This window comes from Podarcis erhardii (assembly GCF_964252035.2).
Source record: "Podarcis erhardii genome assembly, chromosome: 2".
NCBI classification, from domain to species: domain Eukaryota; kingdom Metazoa; phylum Chordata; class Lepidosauria; order Squamata; family Lacertidae; genus Podarcis; species Podarcis erhardii.
Genome location: NC_138498.1, coordinates 43,172,401 through 43,196,689, shown reverse-complemented (window position 1 = coordinate 43,196,689; position 24,289 = coordinate 43,172,401). Strand labels below are relative to the sequence as shown.

Genomic DNA, 24,289 nt, shown 5'->3' with positions numbered 1-24,289 from the left:
GGTACCACTGTAGTTGTAACTTCCCTCACATATACAAAAGTTAACTGCTAGTGAAGACCAAAAATTGAAGCTTAGCATATACAGTACATGTCATAGCACCACAAAGAGATCTTTATAACTAAACAGTCTGCAGGCAATGAGAGAACCTGGTCTGGAGTTGAGAGACTGCTTTACCCACAAGATTCTGCAATAAATTAACAGATAAATGCTAATCATTGACTACATTCAGACAAATTTTCAAATTTGTAAAGAACATGACTGAACAATTATTCTGCTCCCTTTCCAGCCAGCACCTAGCTCTAATCAAACGGGTTTTTGTCATGCATGCTTCATTACAAAAGCAGACCCAAGGAAAACAGTCTGATTTGCAATATACTGTACTATACAAAGCACATGCCAAGGAGTGGTCCATCACAAAGGAGTAAAAGGAGTGTTCTGCTCTCAAGGAAGGAGAGGGGAATAAGTAATGGTTCATCCCAGGCAGGCCAATCGTGTATATGCACAGGCAAGCTTAGTCTCAGTAGAGCACCAGCTGTTTTGGCAGGGACCTGTTTTAACCTGTATAACCTGCTGAGAATGTCCACTGTTCAAGGTTCAACTGCACAAAGATGATTTTGTTATAGATGCAAAAGCTGCCCTCATGGAGGTAGACTACGGGGTGGGAATTACTACTTCTTAATGTGAAGTGGGAATTGACCGATTACACTGCTCTTAACTATGGCTGCAGTTACTTAAGGGAGGGTCGCTCACTCTTCTATCTTAGCCTGATTGTCATGTAATAATTGGCAATTCCTTCATGCAACTTTCTATTGTTACCATTCATTTTATTCAGTGATAAACCATTAAAGTGCTTATTGAAAAAGAACGATTTGTGGTGAAATATAAGAATGGGAAGTTGCATGAATTCAAATAATGGTATCAATATTCATATAGGAAGCTTCCTTATACCAGGTCCAACTATTTGTCCATGTAGTACTGTGCTGCCTCCCCTGATTTGCAGCAGTCCTCCAGAGCCTTGGCTGAGACTGAACCATTTAACTGGAAATACCAGGGATTGAATCCGGGCTGTTGTGTGTGTGAAAACACATGCTCTACTACCAAGTGTCAATGCAAAGATAACTTCTAAGTAGTATCAAGTCAAAGTAGTGGGATATTCAGTTGAATGTGTCATATTCCCATCTTCTGGGAGCAACTTCCAGTTATTTGTGCTGTGTGAAGCAGTACTTTTATTGTAACTTCATAAGGATGGCCCTGGATTCGAGTATGATGATGGATAAACTTTTCTGTCAACCTTCTCCACACTATGCATCATCTTATACACCTAAATCATACCCCAGCTTTTCTCTAAACTAAAAAGCCCTGAATGCTTTAACCTTTCCTTATGAGGACTTTGATAATTTTGGTTGTCCTTTTCTGAACTTTCCTCAGCTCTATAGTATCTTGAAATGAGGAAACCAGAACTGTATGCAGTACTCAAAATGTTGTTGCAGTTTTATTTTCAACTCATTTCCTAACGATCCCTGGTATGGAACCTTTGGTATCAGCCACAAGCCCTCACTGCTCACCCTGGCTCTAGATTATCAATGAATGCTTTTGATATAGAAACTGGATTTAATATTTATTCCTCTCCTTCAACCACACAGCAGAGATAATTTATTTTCCTTGTATGGTAGTTCTGGCATTAGCGAGTGTGGGATATGTGTGTTCTAGACAGCAGTCAGTCAACTGCTCTTCTAACATGAGCCATTATGTGACCACATTGTTAAGACAGCACATGTTTTGGAGCCAACTAAATGTAAGATACTAGTTTTCAGTTTCAGAAGTTTATTTAACTGCTAAGACAAAAGACCGGGGTTGTTGTTTTCTTTACAAATAGTGCTCCATCCCACTCTTAAAGCTTTAACTATGAGCATCAATCCTAACACTCACAAATCTGCTTTTATTTTGCTGGTCTTGGTACTGCTTCAATACTCGCAGGGCAATATTTGGCAATTCACTCCATGAATGATACGTCTGTGATTTTTATTAAGAGGATGGAGATTCAGTGGTGGTATAACTTTTCTCCCTTAGGCTATGCCTCTGTACCAGCATAATGTACAAGCTGCAGCTTGCTAGCCAGAAAATCTGAAATAGTGCTCAGTAGAAATGATAACCCCAGTGTGATACACAATCATCTTGGTGCTTAAAAACAAGTTACAGATGCTATTTTCATGCAATATTGCAAACTGGATAAAGAAAGTAACAGTTTTCAAGGCAGCAAGTCTTTTCTTTAGGAACTTAAATGAGCAAACATTTTCACAAGCAAGAACACACACACACTTAACTAATCTACTCCTTCATAAGGAAGAGGCCAAATTTCGTTTCCAAATTAAGCTATATTCCTTCAATACTGAAAAATGAACACCTGGGAGGAGCTGAATGATTAACAACTTTGCTTTTTTTCAAATCATATTGTTCATTCTACAATGAATAAGTCATCAAACCTTTTCTTGGGGAATATACAGCCTTCTACAAAAATGAAGCACAAGACTGCTTCCATAACAGAATAGATGAATTCCTTTCTTCAAATCAATAACAAAATTGGCAGCACCCTAGAAATGCACATACAGGTACTGCACTGACATAAGATTTTTTTTTCCAGGGTGTATGGGGGGGGGAGGGATTATACAGCTAAGCCAGTCAAAATCATCTTCATACAATCAATTTATACAATCATTTATATGGTCATTCCTATTGCAGCTCTGCATTTGCTACAATAACTGGTTCCTCCTTGGTGTCACTATTTTCAGCTGTTGCCATTTCCGTAGAGTTCCCTTCTCCCATCTTCAAATGCTCTTGTTCCTCCACTTGGCTTTCTGCTGCTCTCACTTCAAGGCTTTTTTGAGGATGGGCAGACAGTCCCTCTGTTGTTCCTACTGGCTTGATTCTCTCTTTTTCCTGCTCCTCCTCCTCTGCAGATTTATCTTCAGAAAAGGTTATAGTAGAGCAAGCTCTCTCATCCCCTTCTGGTTTAGCAGTTTCACTGACTTCAGTGGTTGTGATCTCATCTGCAGCACTCTCTTTTCTCTCTACTGCAGCACTTTCTGTAGCCTTTTCAGCTTCTGCCCCCTCTAAGGCTCCAGAGTCATCAACATCTTGGTCAACGTTTTCATCTGTAAATGGGTCCTCACCCTGACAAAGGGAAGAAGCATATTATTACTTACTCACAAAATTGTCTGAACCTCCCTTAGACAGCCTCATACCTAGAATGCAGAAGTTTGCAACTGAGTGATTGAAATTTGAGCACCCTCACTTCAAAGCACAATAGCCTTTCTTGCCTCAAACAACTTAACAGACTACATTTTTGCCAAATTCTTTCACATGTGCCTGCCAGCACCCTAAAGCCTGTGGTACTATTTGGAAAGCTGACAATGTGTCTGCCTCACAGGAGTAAGATTGGAATGCACTTTGCTGCAGTATATTTACTGTACCATCAAGAGATGTAATTCTATAATAGAAAAATCCAGTGGAATCTTAAATAATTTTCAACACACCTTTTGAGCCTTCAGCTTAGAGGCAGAAACTGTTTTTAGGAAATACCCAGTTGAATCACAGCTATGAAGTGCTCAACTCTCTCACCATACTATTCAACACTAGCAAGTCTAGATGCTGACATATGGCTATAAACCAATGATGGGTACTCATACATTTTTGTGATCTCATTAAGCAGAACACTCTTTGTGTCCAAGAAACCTAAGGGAATGACTGTACTGGGAACCACTCATACATCAGTCACACCAAACTCATTCAGACTGAGGTCATGGCTTGTCACTGACCATATCAGGGTCAGTCCTCTCTTTTGCTCTTGCTAGAATTTCTGTTCTTTATTAAAGGAAACACCATATGGAAACAGCAGACACACTAGTGTTGTTCTGCTGATTCTCAAAACCAATGTCTGTCATGTACGGGGATTAAAACCATTCTCTCCCCCACACCTCCCTGCTTTTGTGGATCACTCGTGGCTGACCTGCAACTGATGTACAACGGAAAGGCACCATGCCAGTGCAGAAATCTAGCCCTTAACCTGATCAGATTCAAGTGACAATTTCTGAACCACAATACTCATGAGGCACATGAGTTCCAAGTTCTCTTCTGGAGTCCTGCTTTTCCATCTATATCCATGCAGTCCCAACCCACAAAAATTGGGCCAGATACAGTACTGCCAAGGATTTCTGCACCTAGCAACTAAACATTTATATTTTATGACCCAGTTGGAGACTAACTGCCTCCATGAAAGAAGATCCATGCAGGTGAAAGACAAGTAGCGCCATCTTCTTTGACTGAAAATCAGCCAACCAGCTTTATTCACTGATGTTCTGTAGTTTCAGAGCTCTAGGCTCTACCCCGCGATTTGGATGTGTCCATTAATCGCCAATTAAAGGGGTGGGGATTCAAAGTCAAAAGCTTCCTCAGGAAGGGCAAGGTGCCAGCATCCTTTAAGGGAGGAAGTAATATGCCAATGTTCAAGAATAATTTCTTGATGCCAACTGCATCACCCTGCCTCCAGCCTTCCTTTCTTGGGGAAGGTGCTGAGAAGATTTTTGATGGGGCAGCTCTGGCATTACCTGGAATCCTCAGATTTCCTTCACCCCTCTCAGCCTGGTTTTGCACCTGGGTATGGTACGGAGACTGTGCTGGGTGGGTCGAAGATCTCCTCCTGCTGATGGACAAAGTTCAGGTGTCCATGCTGATTCTGTTAGACCTGTCGGCAGCCTTTGATACTGTTGATCATGAGGTGTTGCTGAGGCACCTGCGGACCCTAGCAGGGGTAGACGGAGTTGCGCTTGAGTGGTTCCATTTTTTCCTCCGAGAGATCCCAGAGGGTGGCACTGGGCAACTGCTCATCTGCCCCAAGGGCTCTCTCATGCGAGCTACGCAGGGTTTATTCTGTCACCCCTCTTGTTCAACGTGTATGAGAGGCCGCTGGGGGAACACAGCCTCAGTAAACAGGCCATCAGTGTCAACTACAAGCTGATGTGCTCAGCTTATTTTTTTTCACTGGACCCAGAGAGCAGAGTCTCAGTTTTACTAGTGTCTGTCTAGCAGAGACTAGTTAATTGGCAGAAACTCAGTCTGGTTAAGACCGAAGTGTTGCCATAGGGACAGAGCAGACATGTAGAGGAAATGACAACATCTGCTCCCCCGTTATGCTTGCCATGAGAGGGTCCTGTTGAATCTTGGGATGCTCTTGGATTCCCAGGTATAGGAGCAGCCAAACTTGTTTCTTTTCGTCTTCACCTGGTCAGATGGCTGCAGGCTTTCCTATCAAAAGTGGAACTCACCAATTACATATGGCCATGTATGCTACATCAGCAAACCCTCAATGGTCACACAGGAGTCTCCACATGACCTGCAAATACTCATCTAGGCTACCACACTTCCCATTATTGGCTCATCACATCCCTGCTTTGGAGATAAGTGGCGTCTTTTCCATTCTCAGCAGGGGAAAAGGCTAGTTTGATTTACAGAGCCATAGTGAAATATTTTGGAGAGGCCCTGTCTCACTCATGTCATGCACTGTCCAACAGTTGAGATCAGATCACCTGATGTCAACTTTCTCCCACATGTAATATTTGGAATAACATTGGGACTAACAAAATTTGCTTTGACTTTGGATGCTGTTCCCAAGTTAATTTTCTTTAACACGAAAACTGAAAACTCATTAGGGAAATCAGCATTACCTTTCTACTCAAGAAAGTCCACTCCATGCTGTGAGCAAGAAAAAAATGCTTTTTCTCAACCAACCAGATAAATTTTCAAGCGGTGCTTAGGTTGGGCACAATGCTCCCCCTCAACACAGCTATATTTTATATTAGCAGAGGATAGCCTGAGGATATTATTTATTTTGCTAATTAATCTAGTTGTAAGCAGCTATAAATTTCTTCTATACTGGCCACGTTAACACATCACAGTAAATGGTTTGCCATAAAAATGCAGATCCCTAGTTTAGCATTATGCCTGAACCTGGGATTGTGGTTTGTTTCACTTCTAGCAAATCAGTGTGAACCCAAGGTTTGTTCTTGGTTTCCTAATCATGATTTGTTTGCTGTGAAATAAACCATGACCCCAGGTTTGGACATAATGCTAAACCAGGGACTGCCATTTCTCGCTTCTGCTTGCACTGCTTGGGGAGGAGTGAATGAAACCTGTATATGCATTCATTTTAAGCCTTTAACTACAGTTTAGTGTAATGTGTGAATACAGCCAGTGTCTGCTAGTATGAGTATCCAACACATCTGGGAGGAGTGGGAGTGAATGCTAGAGAGGAAGACACTAATCAAGGCTCAGATTATACATAAGAAAGCAAAGAAATAATTTTGCTTCCCTCCATCTTATGTGAAAAGACACATGCAGCACACTCAGCAATATTACTGTAATGTTCTGTTGAGGCCAAGCTGAAGCTCCTGCGCTCTTGCTCTGTGAAAAAGCAGGACTACACAGCAAACATCCTGCTTGCTTACTTACCTTGAGGTACTTTTCTAGCATTTTCACAATGTGCTTGCTATTCAGAACACTCTTAGCTACGTGGAAACTAGCCTTCTTGAAATGTTCAGCTGCCATCTAGGAAGTGTAGAAACACAAGTCAATATGATGCCTAAGTAGAAAATAAGAATGCTGCAATTCTGGTTATCTTCCTTATTTTACAGCCATCACTTTTGCGGCACTATGCACTCAAGACTTTGTAAAAGAAAAAATACTTAAGAGTAAATATGGTCAGTGAAAAGCTCTTGCCATAGACTTCCTGGTGATGCTTCTGCCTAGGCATTTTCAACTTACGTTATGCTGGAGCTAGGGTTTTGTTCTATATTTGAAGTATTTCTATAAAATGACAAAAACAAAAAACAGCTCTTCCTCCAGCAGAAGCTTCTGCTGGATTGCAGTCCCTTCAACAAATGGAATAGCTTCAATGAACAGAAGGGCAACTCTGGATCCAATACACAGTAATCAAAATGACGGAAGTTTATAAAAAGTGAGTATAGGACAGGAAACTAAAATATGCTTTATATGAACTAATAGATTTATTTGGGCATCTTTACTACCAAAGGGGGCTTATTTCACTATCAGAAGTGTAACCAAAACCGAAATGAGGTTTCTATAGTGCTTTTATCCAACTGTTTATATTTAATAGTGCTTTACTGTATTGATATTTCATAAGGGAAACTTCAATACATACTGCATAAGTACAGAACCAATTTGCACCTTCTCTTCTTACACAATGAAGATACGTTGGCTAAATTTTCCTTCAGGCCGAAGTAGAAGCCGTTATATCCAAGTTTCAGTTGTAACATGGCAAGTTACACATGTGTCATCAAACTATTCAAGCGTTTATCAAATGTAGGTGTAATCTATGTAGCCTATGTATTCCTCTATTCTGCCTATCACTGTTCCTAGCCCTATCACAGACTTAAGTCTTTCAGGGACTATAAGGAAAAATCAAGCACTGTAACTTTACTCATACTCCAATAAAGTTCTCCTCTTATGTAGCTACAGGTGTCATTATTATGGTCTCTCAAACTGGAAAAACCATGCATATTATTGGCACTTTTTAAAAAGTAGAGTGTACATAAAAGAATGTTTTGCTGAAACCTCACGAAAGTGGTCTGATAGTTTTCATATTTCGAAAAGGAGATACAGAGACACTCATGCCCTTGAGCTAAAAGCCATGACTCACCCAGAAGGCATTCAAATCACCTGCACTTGCTTTTCCTATATAGTGAAATAACTCTTAGGTTGAGTCCCAGACATAGGAGAGAAAAGGGAGAGAGATTTTATGATGGCCATCAGGCAATGCCTTGCCCCACCCTCCAGCCTAAGAGCCTTCAGAATGGAGTTGCTCCCACAGGCATTATGTTTAAGTGTCCTTTAGTGAACTGAATAGAGTGGAAGATTATGAGTCATGGAGGTGGTGAGGGTGTGTATGAATTAATCAGCCCTAAGATAATTTTTAATTGCTATTTTGCTAATGTTGCTAATATTGTTTTATACATTATGAATGTTGTGAATCCTATTATATACTTTTTGTGGTAATTGTGCTGTTTAGCTTTTTTTTTAGTTCTTTTGTTAAGTGTTTTATGGATTTTAAATGTTTTATTGATGGTTTGTAATTGTTTTACTGATGAGTTGTTCATTATTCTACATGCTTTATGTTGCTATCGTGATTTTCTATTAAGTTATTGTTATTTACTGTTTGTAAGCTGCTTTGCAATTTTTCTGAATGAAATGCTGCACAGAAATATATTCTAATCTATGCCAAACTATCATTTATTAGCAACCAAAAAGCAGGTTAGTCATGCCTTCATAAATAAGTTTTCAATTGTAATTGAGAAGTAAATCCCAGATTTGAAAAAAGTGTCAGGTATGCAATAGCAATCAATCAAAGAATTTCTAAGCCTGCATTACTAAACACACTAGCAAGTAAGCCCCATGCAGTTTGTGGGACTTGCTAAGCAAGCACACATGGACTGCTTTCTAAATCAATGCACTTCATTAATCAATCATATAGAAAATACTAATACTGCTTACTCTGCGATTCCTGTTGTGATCAACAGACCTCAGGTGTCTCTGGAGAAGATGATGTTGTGCAGGAATTAGCATATCACAAGCCATACAATGAGCAGCATCTATCTTTTTAAAAAAGTGCTCCTGGCCAATTCCTGAAATGGTACAAACACAAATTAGATGCACACAACTGAACATAAACTATTAAAATGGTGTAGTATGTTATTTCTCAAGCAGTTGTTTTGACACCATTCCCAGAAATTGGCTACGTTAATCATTTTAAGCATACAAACTAAGAAACAGTTGGTCAGAGAAACTAGAAGAGAATTCAAAGGCCAATGCAAAAAACTCACTACAGCAATAATGGTCATGCCATTAAAAAACCCCAGCTGCTACTGCAAAAGTCCTCACAAGCATTAGCTCGTCTGTCCCTATAACATCCTAGGGCAACATGACCCAAACATAGGGGGAACTATTACAACAATGGCTATAACCTTGTTTTTGGGTCAAAACATCTCTGCTCTTAATAACTGGGTACTCTCTAACTCACAGCAACAGTTAACAGCCTGCCTAATCCATCAGAAGGTGGTGGACTCACCTTCACTAGAGATTTTTAAGCAGTGTTTGTATGACCATTTGTCATGGATGCTTTAGTTGAGATTTCTGCACTGTACTTTCTAGGTGGTGGATTGAGAATTCTTAATAGTGTTCCACTTACCTTTGAAAGGATCTGGTTTTTGTTTTGGACCATCCTTCTCCGTTAGCTCTTGTCGGCGCTTCCCAATTTTCTTATTTCTGTTCACTATATATTTCTGGGGATTGTAAAGGAGAAAATATGTGTAATCAGCTAAGTCACTATCTCCAAAACTGAGTAAAAAGTCCAGCTAGAGGTGACATTGCAACTATACACTAATCACTCAAATTAGTGATCTCCAATCACTATGTATTTCACTGGATAATGGCTTCTTAACAGTTCTGTTTCAATCTTTCCTTCACACTTTCAGGTGGGACTCATCAACTTATGCCCTAATGACCAACCAGTTAGACACTACTATCCAGAAACATGCTGCATTAACAAATTACTTGATAGTAACTTGACAAAAAACCTAGTTCAGGCTTCCTCAACCTCGGCCCTCCAGATGTTTTTGGCCTACAACTCCCATGATCCCTAGCTAGCTGGACCAGTGGTCAGGGATGATGGGAATTATAGTCTCAAAACATCTGGAGGGCTAAGGTTGAGGAAGCCTGACCTAGTTTAAGAAAAACTTACAAAAATAACCACTAGCAATTCTTTGGGCATTAATCGCAATTACTGGATAGCAGAAGCAGTTCAGTTACCCGATAGTTGTTTTTGTACACAACTTAAAATCCCAAATAAGCATACCTGCAGGAATTCTACAGTCTTGTCAGGCAGTTTGGTCCCGATGTATCGCAGGACCTCCTTGTGAAATTTGCTCTGTAGATGCTTCTCCATTTCTTCATCATCAAAGCTTCGGAATTTGCATACAGAGCAAGCAAACTGGATTCTAAAGGAAGGCATTGAATTTGATTTTTAGTACACATTATTTATGAAATTCAATACATGAAAAATAAATTCCATAAACTCAACTATTGTCCTAACAGAACCTAAGAAACTTTCTGTCTACCAGATTCCTTTGCTGCTTCAATCTAGGGTTGCACTGTTTGTTTATTATAGCAAACTATGCATAACTTTGCTACAATCTATTTTCATCTGGAGTTTACTAATATTTTGAAATTATCTTATAACAGCAATACCACAACTTTAACAATGTAAGTTTTCATCACACAACACAAGAGTGCTGTAATTCTTAGGTTCTATCCACAGGAGTTTCCATACACTAAGAAAGCATCTCTCCTGAAGAACAGCAGTCCATTTCAACCAAGTTTTATAAAACAGGCATAAGACATAAAACCTCCTGGACCTCCTTCACACCCCTGCTTGACTCATGTAATCCACCATTCTTCTTCCTCTACCCATGCCTCCAGGCCACACACACATGGAAAGGAGAAAAATAGGGGGGGGGGGACTACTCTAGGCAATTAAAGTTTTAAAGTTTCTCAAACTGAAGTGCCATCCTTAGAAACCACACACATACACGCACGCACGCACGCACGCGCGCACACACACACACAGTTATGGAAATACTGAAATGCAATATTAGTTGATATAACCAATTAACCTTCCAGAAGAGTATTTGCCTGTATTACAGAATTACATACATTTTGGAAGGGAGGCAAAAGGAAAAAATGTGTTGAGCAAGCCTACTTAATCTGGAAACAACCAAAGATATAATCAGCCTTGTAGACATGTATGGGATGCAAGATGAAGTATTTACATTTTGATAAATACAGAATTTTGGAAGTGGGTAAAGGAGGACAGAGGAGTCACATTAAACATGGGCATGGCATGGGCAAGTCCTATAGAATCTCAGCTGGCTACCATTAAGCAACCATTATTTTAATTAAATTATTAATTTCTACACTACCTTTTCAACTAGGTAGCCCAAAACAGTTCACAACGATATTTTCAAATTGTTACTATTTGTACATTTTATTAGCACTTTAAATGTAGAAAGAGACAGCCCAAGAAACTTTAGTGAATATTCCTGGAGAAAGAACAGAATGTTCTCAATTACCGCAGCCATATTTCGAAAGGCTATATATAATGTGGGTTTAATTTTATGTATGAAGCAGGAATTTAAGTTAAAATGAATTTTAAGCCAAAGATGTTTAAAGATGTAAGAGTTCTAATCTGTTCAGTTACCTGTCCATAGCACGATCACGCATTCGATCCCTCTGCCTCTGCTTCTCTTTTCTTTGTTTTGACTCTTCATCATCATCATCAATGCCATCACCAGATGCTACAGAAAGTTAAATTTAAGGCAGTTCTTTAAGAACTAACGTTCAACTGCATTACAATGTCATGGGATGAAAATATTGTACCTTCTAATCTCTCCTCTCCTCTTTCCTTGACTTGCTTTTCTAAGAGTCAATTAAAGATCTACCATGTGAAGGCAATAAAAAAAGCACTTACCTCTATCAGTGTTTCATATGGCAAGTGTAATTCACAAATATTATTTACATTATTCATTAAATTGCACTTTTTCAACACAGCCATAGCCTCCCTCATGATATACAACATAGGCATGAGGGCTATTCTCATAAGAAATACTGCCACAGTGAAACTGCTTTCTGTTAGTCACGCTTATGTCAGTCCTCTGAATGGTTCTTAGCTAGTGCAGTGGAAGAAGGTGGAGTGGGGAACAGTCACGCTCATATCCCTAGTCAACTCTGAAGTTCACTGGGTTGCCTTGAGAAAGTCAATCTCAATCACAGGTTGAATGGACACTAAGATTTCTCTCTGAGCTTCTTAGGAAGACAAGAGATACATAATAAATATGTTGTAATAAACAAACAGTAACAGAAGCAGAAAATTGAAACAATGTAGTCTCAAAAATAGTAATGTATGTTTCAACAACACAACACACACTACAACTATAAGAAATACATCCAGATGTGCTGAAACAGCTGGGTATATCTATACAGTTCACTAATATCTTTCTTTATGTTTCTATCAAGCTAAACAAATGGCCCAGGGAATGAAAACTGGTTACTGGACAACTAAGGCAACTAATGGGCATAGTGTGAATGTGCTGTCTACAGAGTCTCTGTCACGATGTATTAGCTAAGATTCCTGCATTGTAGGGGGTTGGACGAGATGACCCTTGGGGTCCCTTCCAACTCTATATGAGAGGTGGTTTTAGCCACTTTCCTGCTGCTGCATTGCACAGGGCTAAGCCATAGTCCAGCTTAGATTTGTTCTTAGGTTTACACCTTAGGGCAAACTATAGCTTAGCTCAAGGCAGCACAGCAGAAGAACACTAGGTGAGGAGTCCATGTTCTCTTCTTCTGGAACCCTCACGCATCCATACTAAGTTACAAAACCCAGCTCATAATATGTAGATAATGCTAGAGCTTGGGACTGAAAAGAGTAGATTTTAGAGTAGAGTATAGTATTTACCCAATTAATATGTTATGGAATTCACTGTCACATGATGCAGTGATGACTATCAGCTTTAGATGGCTTTAAAACAGGAATTATCACTAATTTGTTGAATATTGGCAAGAAAACTAAACAAAAAAAATTAAGCTGAGGATGATATAATATTTTCAGTTTTCAGAGACACCTGGCTAGTCACTGCGTCTAAGGAAGATACATGAATGCTACAATACTATCTCCCCTAAGGTGTTAATATTGATGTTACAAGTTTTTGAGTTCAAATTAATTTTAGCCAGTTGCATCTACAGTGGTACCTTGGGTTACGAACATAATTCGTTCCAGAAGTTCATTCTTAACCTGAAGCATTCTTAACCCGAGGCGCGCATTCCCTACATAGGCCTCCCGCGGCCCTGGAAGTGGATTGCGTTCATATTCCGTGGTAAAGTTCACAACCCGGGACACCTACTTCTGGGTTTGTAAATTTGTAACCCGAAGCATTCGTAAGCAGGACTGTTCGTAACCTGAGGTACCACTGTAATGGCCTCCATAGAAGATCAGAATGGAATTCCTACCCACTCCACAAACCCTCATAACAATCCCTCATAACTTTCAAGTGGAAAGTTAATATAGGCCTGCCAAATGAATTAAACCCTACCTTTCCTCTTTAGATCTTCATTGCTTCTCTCATGCTCCTTTAAAAAAAGGGAGAGAGGGATTACACAAAGTAATTAATTTTACATCTCTTAAAAGCTCAATGTAAAATATGCTGCATTACAATGTCAGCAATCCAAAACATTCATCACTTTAAATGATCACTTCTGAAAATCCAGATACTTTTGAGAAAGTTACTTACACCTTTATCTCTTTCATCTCCTGATTTGTCCTCTCCTTCACCATTATCTGTCAATACACAAGACACCATTCAACTACTGTGAAAAGTTCATTTTATAGTCTAAAGATAGCACTCTTCTGAGATCATTTAAAGTGGAAATTTGGTTTCCATCTGCTGAGAAATTTACTTGCTAGCATATATTTCCCAACTCTTCTCCATCTCACTACAGAGATGCAGGCCATTTATTTATTTGGTGAACTATAACATTGCTGTAAAGTACTATATTTTATAGTAGCACATCGAAGAAGTAGGATTTATAATGACATATTTAATAAATGATTAGAAGACAAATAGGTTGGTACCAAAACAAAGGATGAGAAAAAAGGAGACTAGTCCCTAATGTAACAAAATCAATACATTACCATTGTCAGAATAACCTCTTTCACTTTCTGTCTTTGTCTGTTTGCTGTCTGGTTCATCTCCACTTTGGGAATGTTTCCGTTTGCGTAATCCACTTTCAAAATCTGAATGCCCACCAAAACGACCACGGAATGGTCTTCTCTTTGGCTAGAAAGAAAAAAAGAGCAATACATGCTTGGCCAGTTTGTTGGCACTTGCCAGGACCCCCAGGAATGCATTAGTTTCCTGCTATAAATGTCCTCTTTCACAAAAATACATTTCATGCATTTCCTTAGTAAAGAATAAAGCCCAACCCATGCACCCAAGGAACACCCATATATCACTACCTCACAAGCAGGCATTTTTTCAAGCAGTTCAAACAAAAACATCACTATTTTGTCAATATCACTTCCAATTATTGCAATGAAAAATAAAAATAAATGGTGTTATATTATACATCCTACATAAAAATAAGACCATCTTCTCTTGTTAATCACTGAACCAATCTGATGATTTACAACTACTGAAACAGCTATAAATGTAAGAGTTCCTAAGGTTAGTGTGCTAAACTTACTCTGCCACGTGATCTGTTGAAGCCATAGGGCATGTTCCCAGGAAACCTTCCCATTCCCATTCCTTGCATTCCCATCATGCCGTAATCATAATCCCCATAGTTGCCATAGTCTCCGTAGTCTCCATAATCACCATAATCTCTATACTCTGGGACGAGTGCTTGGGAAAAGAGTGATGGAAGCCGGTTGGGTCCAGGTCCTTCCATATTCCTTCCACCCATGTAATTCATCTCATTCCATTGTGCAGACATCCGTTCTGTACTTGATGGCATGAAGTGGTCACGATTGAAAGTGTTTAGGTGCCCTCGATTCTGGGCCCTCCCTCTGGCAAAGCCATAGTTGTTTCCTCTGTTGCGGGGCTGATCTCTGCGGTCACCAACATCATCATAGCGGCTTCCAAAAGAATCATTCCGATCTGATCCAACTTCATTATAGTCATAGCTGGTTCTGTACAGGTCACGATCAGGCACTGATGCTCTAGAGTCATAGGACTCATAAGACTCAAATCTGAAAGAGCTGTATTACAAGGAAAGAATTCAGTCAGTAGTTATAGAGGACTTGACAGGTAGTCCGAACAGACTTGGCACAGATATAAATTTGCATGCTGGAGGCCCTCTGAAAGTTTATTTGCTTCTCTACAAAGAAGGGGAAATAGCTTAGTGGTGGAGTACATGCTTTGCATGCAGAAGGTTCCAAAGGTTGGAATCTCCAGGTGAAAAAAGACAAGTAAAAGGACTGAGAATGACCTTTACCAAAGAGCCTGGAAAGCTGCTCCTATTCAGAGGAGACAACACTGAACTAGATAGATCAATGATCTGACTCTGCATAAAACAGCTTTATATGTTCACTGTATTGGAATAAGGAGCAACGCATTCTACAACAAAAGTAGAATGAAACAACCTATATCTGTTAGACAACCAGGGACCCTTACAAATTATGAAAGTTATATAACATGTATTTTCTATGTGGTTTCAAGGCACTATTATGAAAACCCTGTTTGAAAATCTCTTGTTGAGCTGATGCCTCAACAAGAGAAGGCAGCAGACCCTCTCTTCAACAGGTTGCCTTCTCTTGCATGAAAGGTTTGTCATCAGAAACTATAGCATTTGTTTAACTGTACCAATGTTAAGCTACTATCTACATATCAAGTAATGAATATTGTTCTACCAATTCTTGTTTTTAACAAATTAAAGTTCAATTGAGAACTAGAAATATGTTTTTCAGAGATGAGGAGAATCTTTAGTTTACCTTCCCTGATCTTCCATGCCTTCCCCAGGACCACCACTGTCTTCCTTTGACAGCATATCCAGACGCTGGTTTATTTTTGCTATAATGGAGTCAGAGTTTTCTGTGCCCACTGCCCCACTACCATAATTTACAACTGGCATGCGAGAGCCCATCTCAGCACTCATTGTCATGTCGGTAGCTTTAGGAGCATCCCAGGTAGTTGCAGCAACACTGGCAGCATCATAGTTGTATGGGGCAGCTGTAGTAGAGCTGCTGGTTTGGGCACTGTAATAATCATAGCCTTCATAGCCTGGAAAAAAGGAAAGACAATAGTACAGTAAAAAGGGGGGCTCTGAGTTTCAAGTGTCAATCTTATCTATGGAAACCATCACCAAAGCCAACACTCATACACACTTGAAAACAACTGTCAGATACAAACATTAATAGGCCACCACTGCCCACTGCCACAAGACCAATGAAGAGTTATTGCTTTAGTTATGTGCCCACAATTAAAGAGGTGGAGATTTTAGGTGTGTTATTATCATTTTTCTTCTATAAAAGCAAATTTAACCCACCCCATTTTCCTTGAAAGAAGAGCAGTATAAAAGTTAAAAACACTACATGATCTATATCACACATTGTTTTGTATACTACAAGCTGAATTCTGCAGCAAAATTCTGCAGATTATTTCTGTGTGTATGTGTTTCACTTGAGTTTGTGGCTGATGAGGCTGTTTGCTCAGGATTGAAGGGGTTAATTCTCTATTTGTGGCAGAATGGTACCTGAATATATTCTCATCAGGACAGAAACATGCCCATGACTGCCTAAAGTTCTGATTTCCTCAGAAGAGGTCAAGGCCCCCTCACTGTCCCCCTTCTACAGCTCCCCGCCACTGCCCCACCATGGGCTCTCACTTTCTCCTCTTGTAACTTTCTGCCTCCTGTTCTCCCTTCAGCTTTGCTTCATTTGTCAATTAGCAGCTATATTAAAATCTTGGATTTCTCCAATGATTTCTATGAGAGGCTCTCATTTCCAACCCTGGGTCTAATTAAGAATAATTTTCCAATATGTGGATAGGTTATTCCCCAGTTTACAATGAAATGGTTCTTTGTGCTGTTTTTGTATCTATATCTCTCTTCCTCCATCCCTTTCTCTCCATCCACTGGACGTAGAAGGGAAAGAAGGGGAATGGGAAAAAAGTATAAATATAATGCTCAGCTTCCACTCTCCCTAATTCCTACTAAACTTCGCTTCTCTCTCGGTTAGCCTCTCTTGAATTCCTGCCAGTTTTGAAGCCCCCCTTCACCAGCCACTTCCATCCCTCTTCCTCCAATCCCCACCGCCAACTTTTAAGATTCTGTAACTACTAAGCACGCTCAGCCTTCACTGGGCCTTTTCAGGGATCCACCCAGATAGTTTTGACTTTTTAAACATGTCTGTGCTTTTGCAAATCTCTGGGTTCCCCTAAGCATGCTGATACTCAATGGCCCTTTTTTGGCTACAAAGTTGTTGTAACTCTGGAGCCAAGTTCTGCTTTAGGAGGAGTGATGCAAATTCAAATTCTAACTTATATAATGCCTCTAAATGTTCCAGTCAGTTATTCTTGTTAATTCTGAGAAAATTAGCAAAATATTTAAGATAGTACTGCAAATAAAACACATACCTTGCCAACTTGCTGGATTTGTTGAATAGCCACCTTTTAAAGAGACAAAAGTTTACTCTTACATTAAACACGTCAATCAAAGCGATGTTAACACAACACGGATTAAGTTCTTTCACAAGGCAAGCAATTTAAAACAATTTTCAATGAATTAGTTCTTTGACAGCAACACAATAAAACACAAGTGATGTGTTAAAGAGTTAAGTACACATATATAGGCAATATCCACCATCATACCAGAGGACTTCCCCTTCCTCTCCTCTACCCGCAGCTACTCACACCTCTCAATCTACTCTAAAATCGCCCAACTCTCTGGAGCAGATTTCAGAAGAGCATGGGGGCCGCAGAGGGGGAGGAAAGGGGAAATTAGTTGCCCAAATAGCTAAAACCATTGGACATCTCCTATACAAAATAAAATCCTCTCAATATATTGTCCCCAAAGTAGAAGTTCAAGACTGCTCAGGACCTTTAAAAAAATATTATTTGTGACCCATGCTTAAGAGAAGCTATTTATTTATAAACACACTTATGCTCAACATTCTTAAGGTTATCTTCTATTTCTTTTCTAAACTTTTTATTTTAGGAGATCATGACTTACCTTGAGTACTGGTGGCCTCAGTACCCCAGGAACTATAACCTGTAAGAGAAATATTGACTCATTAACTCACAGAAACACACATTAACTTCTCCCCTCCCAGACTCTCTCTCTTAACTACTTTCACATACAGCAGCTGTAATTTGAGTGAAAATGTGACTACTCAAACATGCCAATTTACAGTAGTTAGTGGTTTGCTGTGAAAGCACTAATCTCATCCATTTTGCCTGCCTTCTCCAGCACACAAGGGAAACAAACTATGATCAGTAAGTCAGGGACAAACTGTGGGTGAAGACAGTGGCTTGTTTGGAGCAAAACAAACCACAGCTCCCAGTTCAGACATACCACTAAGCTAGGGGTTTTGTTTCACATTTAAAGATGGCAAAATTATCATATTCACAGTAAATCACCCCTAATCTTCAGACTCTGCCCGTCGCACATTCTGCATATGATACCAGACTGTATGCACACCCTGCTGAATCCAACAAAATTAGGAAAGGAACTAAAAGTAAAACTACCACCCCATAATGCGGTTTTATACAAATCTATGGTGTGACTGCCTTTGGAATACCGTGTATAGATCTGGTAGCCTCATCTCAAAAAACGATATTGTAGATTTGGAAAAGGTTCAGAAAAGGCAACCAAAATGATTAAAGGGATGGAGTGAAAGGTTGCAACATTTGGAACATTTTAGTTTAGGGAAACAATGATTAAGAGTTGACATGATACAAGCTTATAAAATTACGAATGGCATGGAGAAAGGGGATAGAGAAAAGTTTTTTCTCCCTTTTTCGTAACTCTAGAACTCATGGACATCCAAGGAAGCTGAATGTTGGAAGATTCAGGACAGACAAAAAGTACTCCTTCACTTATTTAAAACTATGGAAGGCATTTCCACGGGAAAGAAGAGACGGCTGCGAACTTAGATGGCTTAGAAACAACGACGAGATAAGTTCATGGAAGATAAGCCTATTGACAGTGAGTGACTAGCTACAGGCCTTTTAACATGTGGACGCCTCTCCTGGCGTCGACTGCATAGCAGGAAAAAGGATTCGCTTGCTACCTACAGGGGTGGCAGAGGCGTTAAAGACACAGGAGTCCTGCCAGGGATAGGGAAGATGTTGGCAACTTTTAATAGAGATGTGGAAACGACTTTTCCTCTATATGGACCAAGCGCTAAGCCCAGGAAGCTGCGGGTGTCTGGAGGAGGGGGCAGGCCGGCTACAAAAGCTAAACCCCCACCCCCGGGGGAGGAGGGGAAGAGGCAGCACCCCACACAGAAGAATGGGGCGCAGGAACCGCGCGCTGGCGCAGAGGAAACGGGTCGCCTCGACGCCATTTTGTGTCGTCTTCGGAAAAAGGGTCTAGTCCCGCCTTCCTCGCAGACCGTGGAGATTAGAAAGAGGCGCTCCATTCGCCAGGCCAATCTCCTAGAGGGGCAGCGCCGATGGCCAATCAACGCCGCCCGTGTCTCGCGGAGGCGGTTGAGAACCACCAGGCCTAGTCGGTGCGAAAAGCCACCACGGTGAGGTAAACAGCCCTACCCCGAGCGAAGCCTAACCCTCGTTTCCCGGGTTTCCCGGTCCCTTCCCCCGCCCCTGCAGCGCCAGCTCTCACCATAGCCCTGATCCATGGCTTCCCTCTCCGTCAACCTGCGACCACGCAGAGTAACCTATACCCTCACTGCGCGAGCGTTGGAGCCCACCGCGGATTGGCTCCTCTTGCGCACTTCTGAGTTTCTATTGGTTGCGATCTCAAAGTTCTGCCCATTCGTGTTTCCCGTGAGCGGCTTCTACTCCCGCCCCCCCGCGAGAAATCCCTTCCCATTGGCCTGGCTTCTTAAAGCGACCGAAATGGCTCGTTTAAGAGAATTTTCCGGTTCCTGCTTAAATTGACGAGAGGCAACGGTGGAAGGAAACAACGCTGTGTATTATGAGCCTATATGAAGTGGCCGCGGGGAGATTATCTCATTTGTTGCGGTGCTGTGAAATAACTCTTCGCTCACACACACAAAAAAGAAAGCAGCTGCAAGAGGGTGGATTATTTCCCCACCACCCTAGCAGAGCTGCGCTTTTAAATGCATGTTGCATATGAAAAATTATATAGATGCGAGTTACACTACTGTCCCTTTCGCGGACAATGATTTTTTGCTGCAAAATCTCGTTTGGTATCGTGCTTTTAAAATGTTCTCTCTCTAAACTAGGACAATACTCCTAGTTAAAAGACTGGTTTGTAATTTAACTCCTACAGCCTTTCGCTGTCGTGGAATTAGGTAGGCACCTGCTGAATTTCTAGATGTTATTTTCCAGATGCGTAGCCATGTTTTTCGGTCCTGGCAAAACAGTCTTTTGGCACCTTAAATACGAATTAATGTAATACAGCATAAGCTTCTATAGGTCACCATCCATACGGAAGTATAAATACATGTTTTATAGTATTTTAATAATAGTAGATTCTCTATCATTAAGGTGCACTTTTCCCGACAAATTTCTGTGGGTAAAGGGCATAACTATTTCAAAGCACTGCAATGGAAGAGAGCCTCAGATATAATTATTTGGAATTATATTAATTTCTATTACAGTTCCACTACTCCTGGCCTACCCATTTCTGACAGAATGGGAAGAGAGGTCTGCATGGAACTTTATTTTTAAAAATAGCTGTACATTGCTGAAGTGTTTTACAAGGATGCAGAGACCCCCTCTCAACCTTCTTTCCTGTTTTGGGAACAGAGGATGATACGTTATATGTCTTGTCCAGTATCATCTACAGTGACTGCAAATCTTCAGGAATCTTTCCTCAGTACTACTTGGAAAGGGCCAGTGTTTATCCTGAGGTCTTCTGCATGCAAAACATGTGCTCTAGCACAGCCATTCTTTCATTTCCAACAGAGAAACTATCCATAATGCAGCTGTTACAGGCACAAAGATTGTAAACCTGCTGTTGCTCTATTTCCTAATCTTGAGACACACTCACTAAACAGTACCGTCCTTGACTGCTAAACCTTTCCACCACCACTTAATGATGACCTGATGTTGAGCTTGAGCTGGAGTATTTGTGTTATATCCAAGTTCTACACAGTAGATCCCTAGTAATTTATAGCTCTTAGTCTTGCCCATTAATTTCAGTGGGACTGCACAGAGCATCACTAACATGGGATGCAATCCTAACAGTTTAACTCATTTGTGAGGTAACAGCACCAGTACTTACAGAATTTGGTACAATGCAGATTTGTGATAGCATAGCACAGCTATAGTGAAAACCAACTGGTTGAAGAAGCACAATTTCCCCAACTATACAGAGAAAAAGCATCATAGTTTGTGATATCCTTGATAATCATAGTGGTTCAACATTTAATCCTGCGTTATTCCACCCACAGTCCAGTGTACTTTGTGCAAATCAGTACATTCATCCTCAGTGATAAGCATGATGAGGAAACAAATGAACAACCATTTATTTGTTATTTGCAACAGCAGAAATAAAGAAGAGATAAGTACATCGTTCAGTTATGATGTCCAGTTTTGGAGCTCCCCACTTCTCCCTGTAAAGCAGGCATGGTAAGCCTTTTTCAGACAGTGGGCCACATTCTAGGAGCAGGTGAGGCCAGAGGCAAACGTGACTGAAGCAAGGAACATGACTCTTAACCTTTGCTCCCATGTGGCTAGGTATGCTTTTTTGTACAAAAAATATTGTGTGATTTGTTCCCTATAGCAAATAAAATTGATAGAAGCTACACTAGGCAGTAGTGGAGGCTGTATATGGAAGTAGGTTAGACAGCTGCTATGAACCTTGCTCATCTCCTTTGGAAAAGCAGCTGAAGAAATTTAAGCTAAAATGAACGAGGACCTAGAAATTTAGCTGTGAGCATGCACAAGCCAATTGCTCCAAAATGAACCTGGCACTTCAGACACAAGTTGATCTCTAGACAAGAACTAAATTCTATGAAAAGAAATAGCAAAAACTATGATACAGGGAAACACTACAGGACTTACAAAGTAGTTATATATACAGTCGAGTGGATATAGAAATGGAGTCTAGCTTTTCCTGCAGTTTACCAAGTACACATTTCAGTGAAAGTAATCACTGCTTTCCAGATTCAGCAGCAGCTTTACAAAATTCCACACACATGGCAAAGCTGCAATTAAAACAAATGCTCTGGCTATTTTTTTTAATCACTGTCGGGCAATCACAACTTGATTTAGTTTAGTTTTATATAGACAGAACACTGTAATTCATGACAAAGGATAACGAATTCTAAAACCGATGTACAAAATTGACATTTGGTACAGCAACACAGTCAATAACATTCAAGCAGGAGGCTACTTTGTACATATTTGAAGAGAAAGAAACAGAGACGTACATATATCATGAACAATACTAAAGAGAAACGGGTGCCAGGCCCAGACTAAAAGGCTTTTAAGAATTGCATAGATGGGGTAATTTCACCAAGTAGTTTTCCACCTCTGTTGCAGTGGAAGAAGCTATACATGGTGGAATTTTCCCTGCTGTGAAATTCTTAAATGTCGGAAATATTTTCCATGTTTTCTGAGAAGAACCAGGAATATTGTATAGGTGAAGAAATAGTATTCATCCCCTAAAGAGATACAATGTTATGGTATTATCCTTAATTCACTGTGTAGCTGCGCCTAGAATTTACGGTAAAATCTGATAGTGGAGCTAACTTCTGAGTAGATACCAAAGTTCAATAGGACTCACTTGGACAAGTGTGTACAGTCATACCTTGGGTTACAGATGCTTCAGGTTGCGTTTTATCGGGTTGTGGAACGCCGAAACCCGGAAGTACTGGAACGGGTTACTTCCGAGTTTCGGCAATTGCGCATGCGCGCCAAATTGCATCCCGTGCGTGCACAGACGCGCCACTGCGGGTTGCGAATGTGCATCCTGCACGGATCACGTTAGCAACCCAAGCGTCCACTGTATAGGATTGGAGCTTTAGCTGCCCCCTTACATTTCCAAAAAGGACCAACCTATCCTCCTTTTCACTAGTAAATAGCAGTAATGGAATGTGATGGATGAATGAATGAAGTTTAATAAGGGATTCAGATAACCTTTAATAATTTAAAATCTAAGGCTCTTCCTCAGATCTTCAATCCCAACAAAGCCTCCTCTAGATGAAGCACTTAGCACCAGGTTAATTGCTGCCACCACCACTTCCTCTACTACCCTTCTACGATAGCACTTGATAGCTATCCCCACAAAATCTTAATAACAGTGGAACCTCTAGAGATGACCCTCAGACTCCAGCTTAACAGGCTTTGAATTAAATAAATCCATAAAAACCTCCCATTAAGGGTCAAACATGGCAGAAGTTTTAGGATCCGGATCCCCTTTTATTCTTGTTTTTACTGATTAACTGCTAAATTTGAGATTTGCTCTGTTTAACCTATCCTTCTGTGTCGTTTCACCTAAAGCTGCAATTTGCGTGTGTGAAGAATAGAAATGTTCAATATCATACCTAATTTGACCCTAGGCCATCCAGACCTCATGCCTGTCAGTTTTCTCCCAATATGTCCTCACCCCTGCTTTAGAGTTGTGAGACAAACATGGGGACTCCATGCTGAGCCTGCAACTCTAAACATCTATGCCAAAATAGGTCCCACTGCACTTACAGAGACTTACAGCAGGATTCCACTAAGTTGTTGCATGCACAGATGAGGTCTACTGGTGCAACAGGACATTCTCCTGCCACATTCCCCGCAAATCTGCTCTGGAAGCTTGGGAGGAACCAAAGAACAGGTTTAGGGGAGGTGTGTGTAGGGAAGAGACTTTTTGTGTGAGCAGACCTCGTTCTGTGCATGCATATCCCACTTAGGACTACAGTGAATTCCACCCCTTTCCAAACAAGCAAGTAAGCATGTTTATGTGTGGGCTGTTAGTGCAATAATGAAGATGGAATGCATATGAGGCTACTGAGGTTTTTAGAAGTATATATAAGCTTTAAAATGAATACCACTCCTTTTGGGTTTAACCAGCTGATAAAAAGATGGCTACAAAGTAAGTTGTTACCACAGTCTGGCGCAGCCCACCTATGAGGTGGGGTGATGCTGCCACCTTAGGTGGAAGAAGCCCCTGTGGGGGTGGAAAAGTTGATACCTATTTAGTGCCAGTGGTAAAGGCGGTGGGGTGGCAGGGCAGGACTCCCAGTTTTGCCTCAAGCAGCAGAACGGGACACGCTGTCCCTAACTACAGTTAACATTTTTGTGCAACTCACATTTTTACTACTAACATGTACAGTCATACCTCATGTTATGGACGCTTCAGGTTACGTGTTTTCGGGTTGCAGACCGCGGGATACCCAGAAGTACCAGAATGGGTTACTTCTGGGTTTAGCCGCTCATGCATGCGCAGAAGCACCAAATTGTGCCGGTGCCTGCGCAGACGTGGCGCTTCAGGATGCGAACGCTGCGGGTTGCGGACGTGCCTCCGT

The 24,289-nt window shown here is 40.7% G+C and overlaps 1 protein-coding gene across 5 annotated transcripts; it reads right to left on the bottom strand.

Annotated features, from left to right (window-relative positions):
* Positions 1–1,807: 1,807 nt before the first annotated feature.
* AKAP8 (A-kinase anchoring protein 8) lies at positions 1,808–19,580 on the bottom strand. 5 transcript variants are annotated; one of them, XR_014153542.1, is made up of 16 exons: positions 19,462–19,580; positions 17,848–17,886; positions 17,253–17,285; positions 15,611–15,899; positions 14,365–14,878; positions 13,814–13,958; positions 13,413–13,459; positions 13,215–13,251; positions 11,503–11,541; positions 11,324–11,420; positions 9,923–10,064; positions 9,257–9,350; positions 8,563–8,693; positions 6,505–6,600; positions 4,605–4,798; positions 2,932–3,171 (listed from the first exon to the last, which is right to left on the bottom strand). XR_014153542.1 is itself a non-coding variant. In XM_081850544.1 (15 exons), exons 1-15 carry the CDS (start codon positions 19,475–19,477, stop codon positions 2,731–2,733), a joined length of 2,160 nt encoding a protein of 719 aa, XP_081706670.1. In that variant the 5' UTR covers positions 19,478–19,578; the 3' UTR covers positions 1,808–2,730. The 5 variants fall into 5 exon arrangements, 4 of the variants coding, with proteins under 4 accessions (XP_081706670.1, XP_081706671.1, XP_081706672.1 ...); XM_081850544.1 differs by lacking the exon at positions 4,605–4,798 and having other exon boundaries at positions 1,808–3,171; positions 19,462–19,578; XM_081850545.1 differs by lacking the exons at positions 4,605–4,798; positions 11,503–11,541 and having other exon boundaries at positions 1,808–3,171; positions 19,462–19,578.
* Positions 19,581–24,289: the final 4,709 nt, after the last annotated feature.

Excerpts from the sequence above, each read along its gene's own strand:
- AKAP8 (XM_081850544.1), bottom strand. Across the intron at positions 13,460-13,813 it reads AAGAGGTTATTCTGACAATG|ATAATGGTGAAGGAGAGGAC; the intron begins GTAATGTATTGA and ends GTGTATTGACAG. Across the intron at positions 3,172-6,504 it reads TGCTAGAAAAGTACCTCAAG|GGTGAGGACCCATTTACAGA; the intron begins GTAAGTAAGCAA and ends TCCCTTTGTCAG.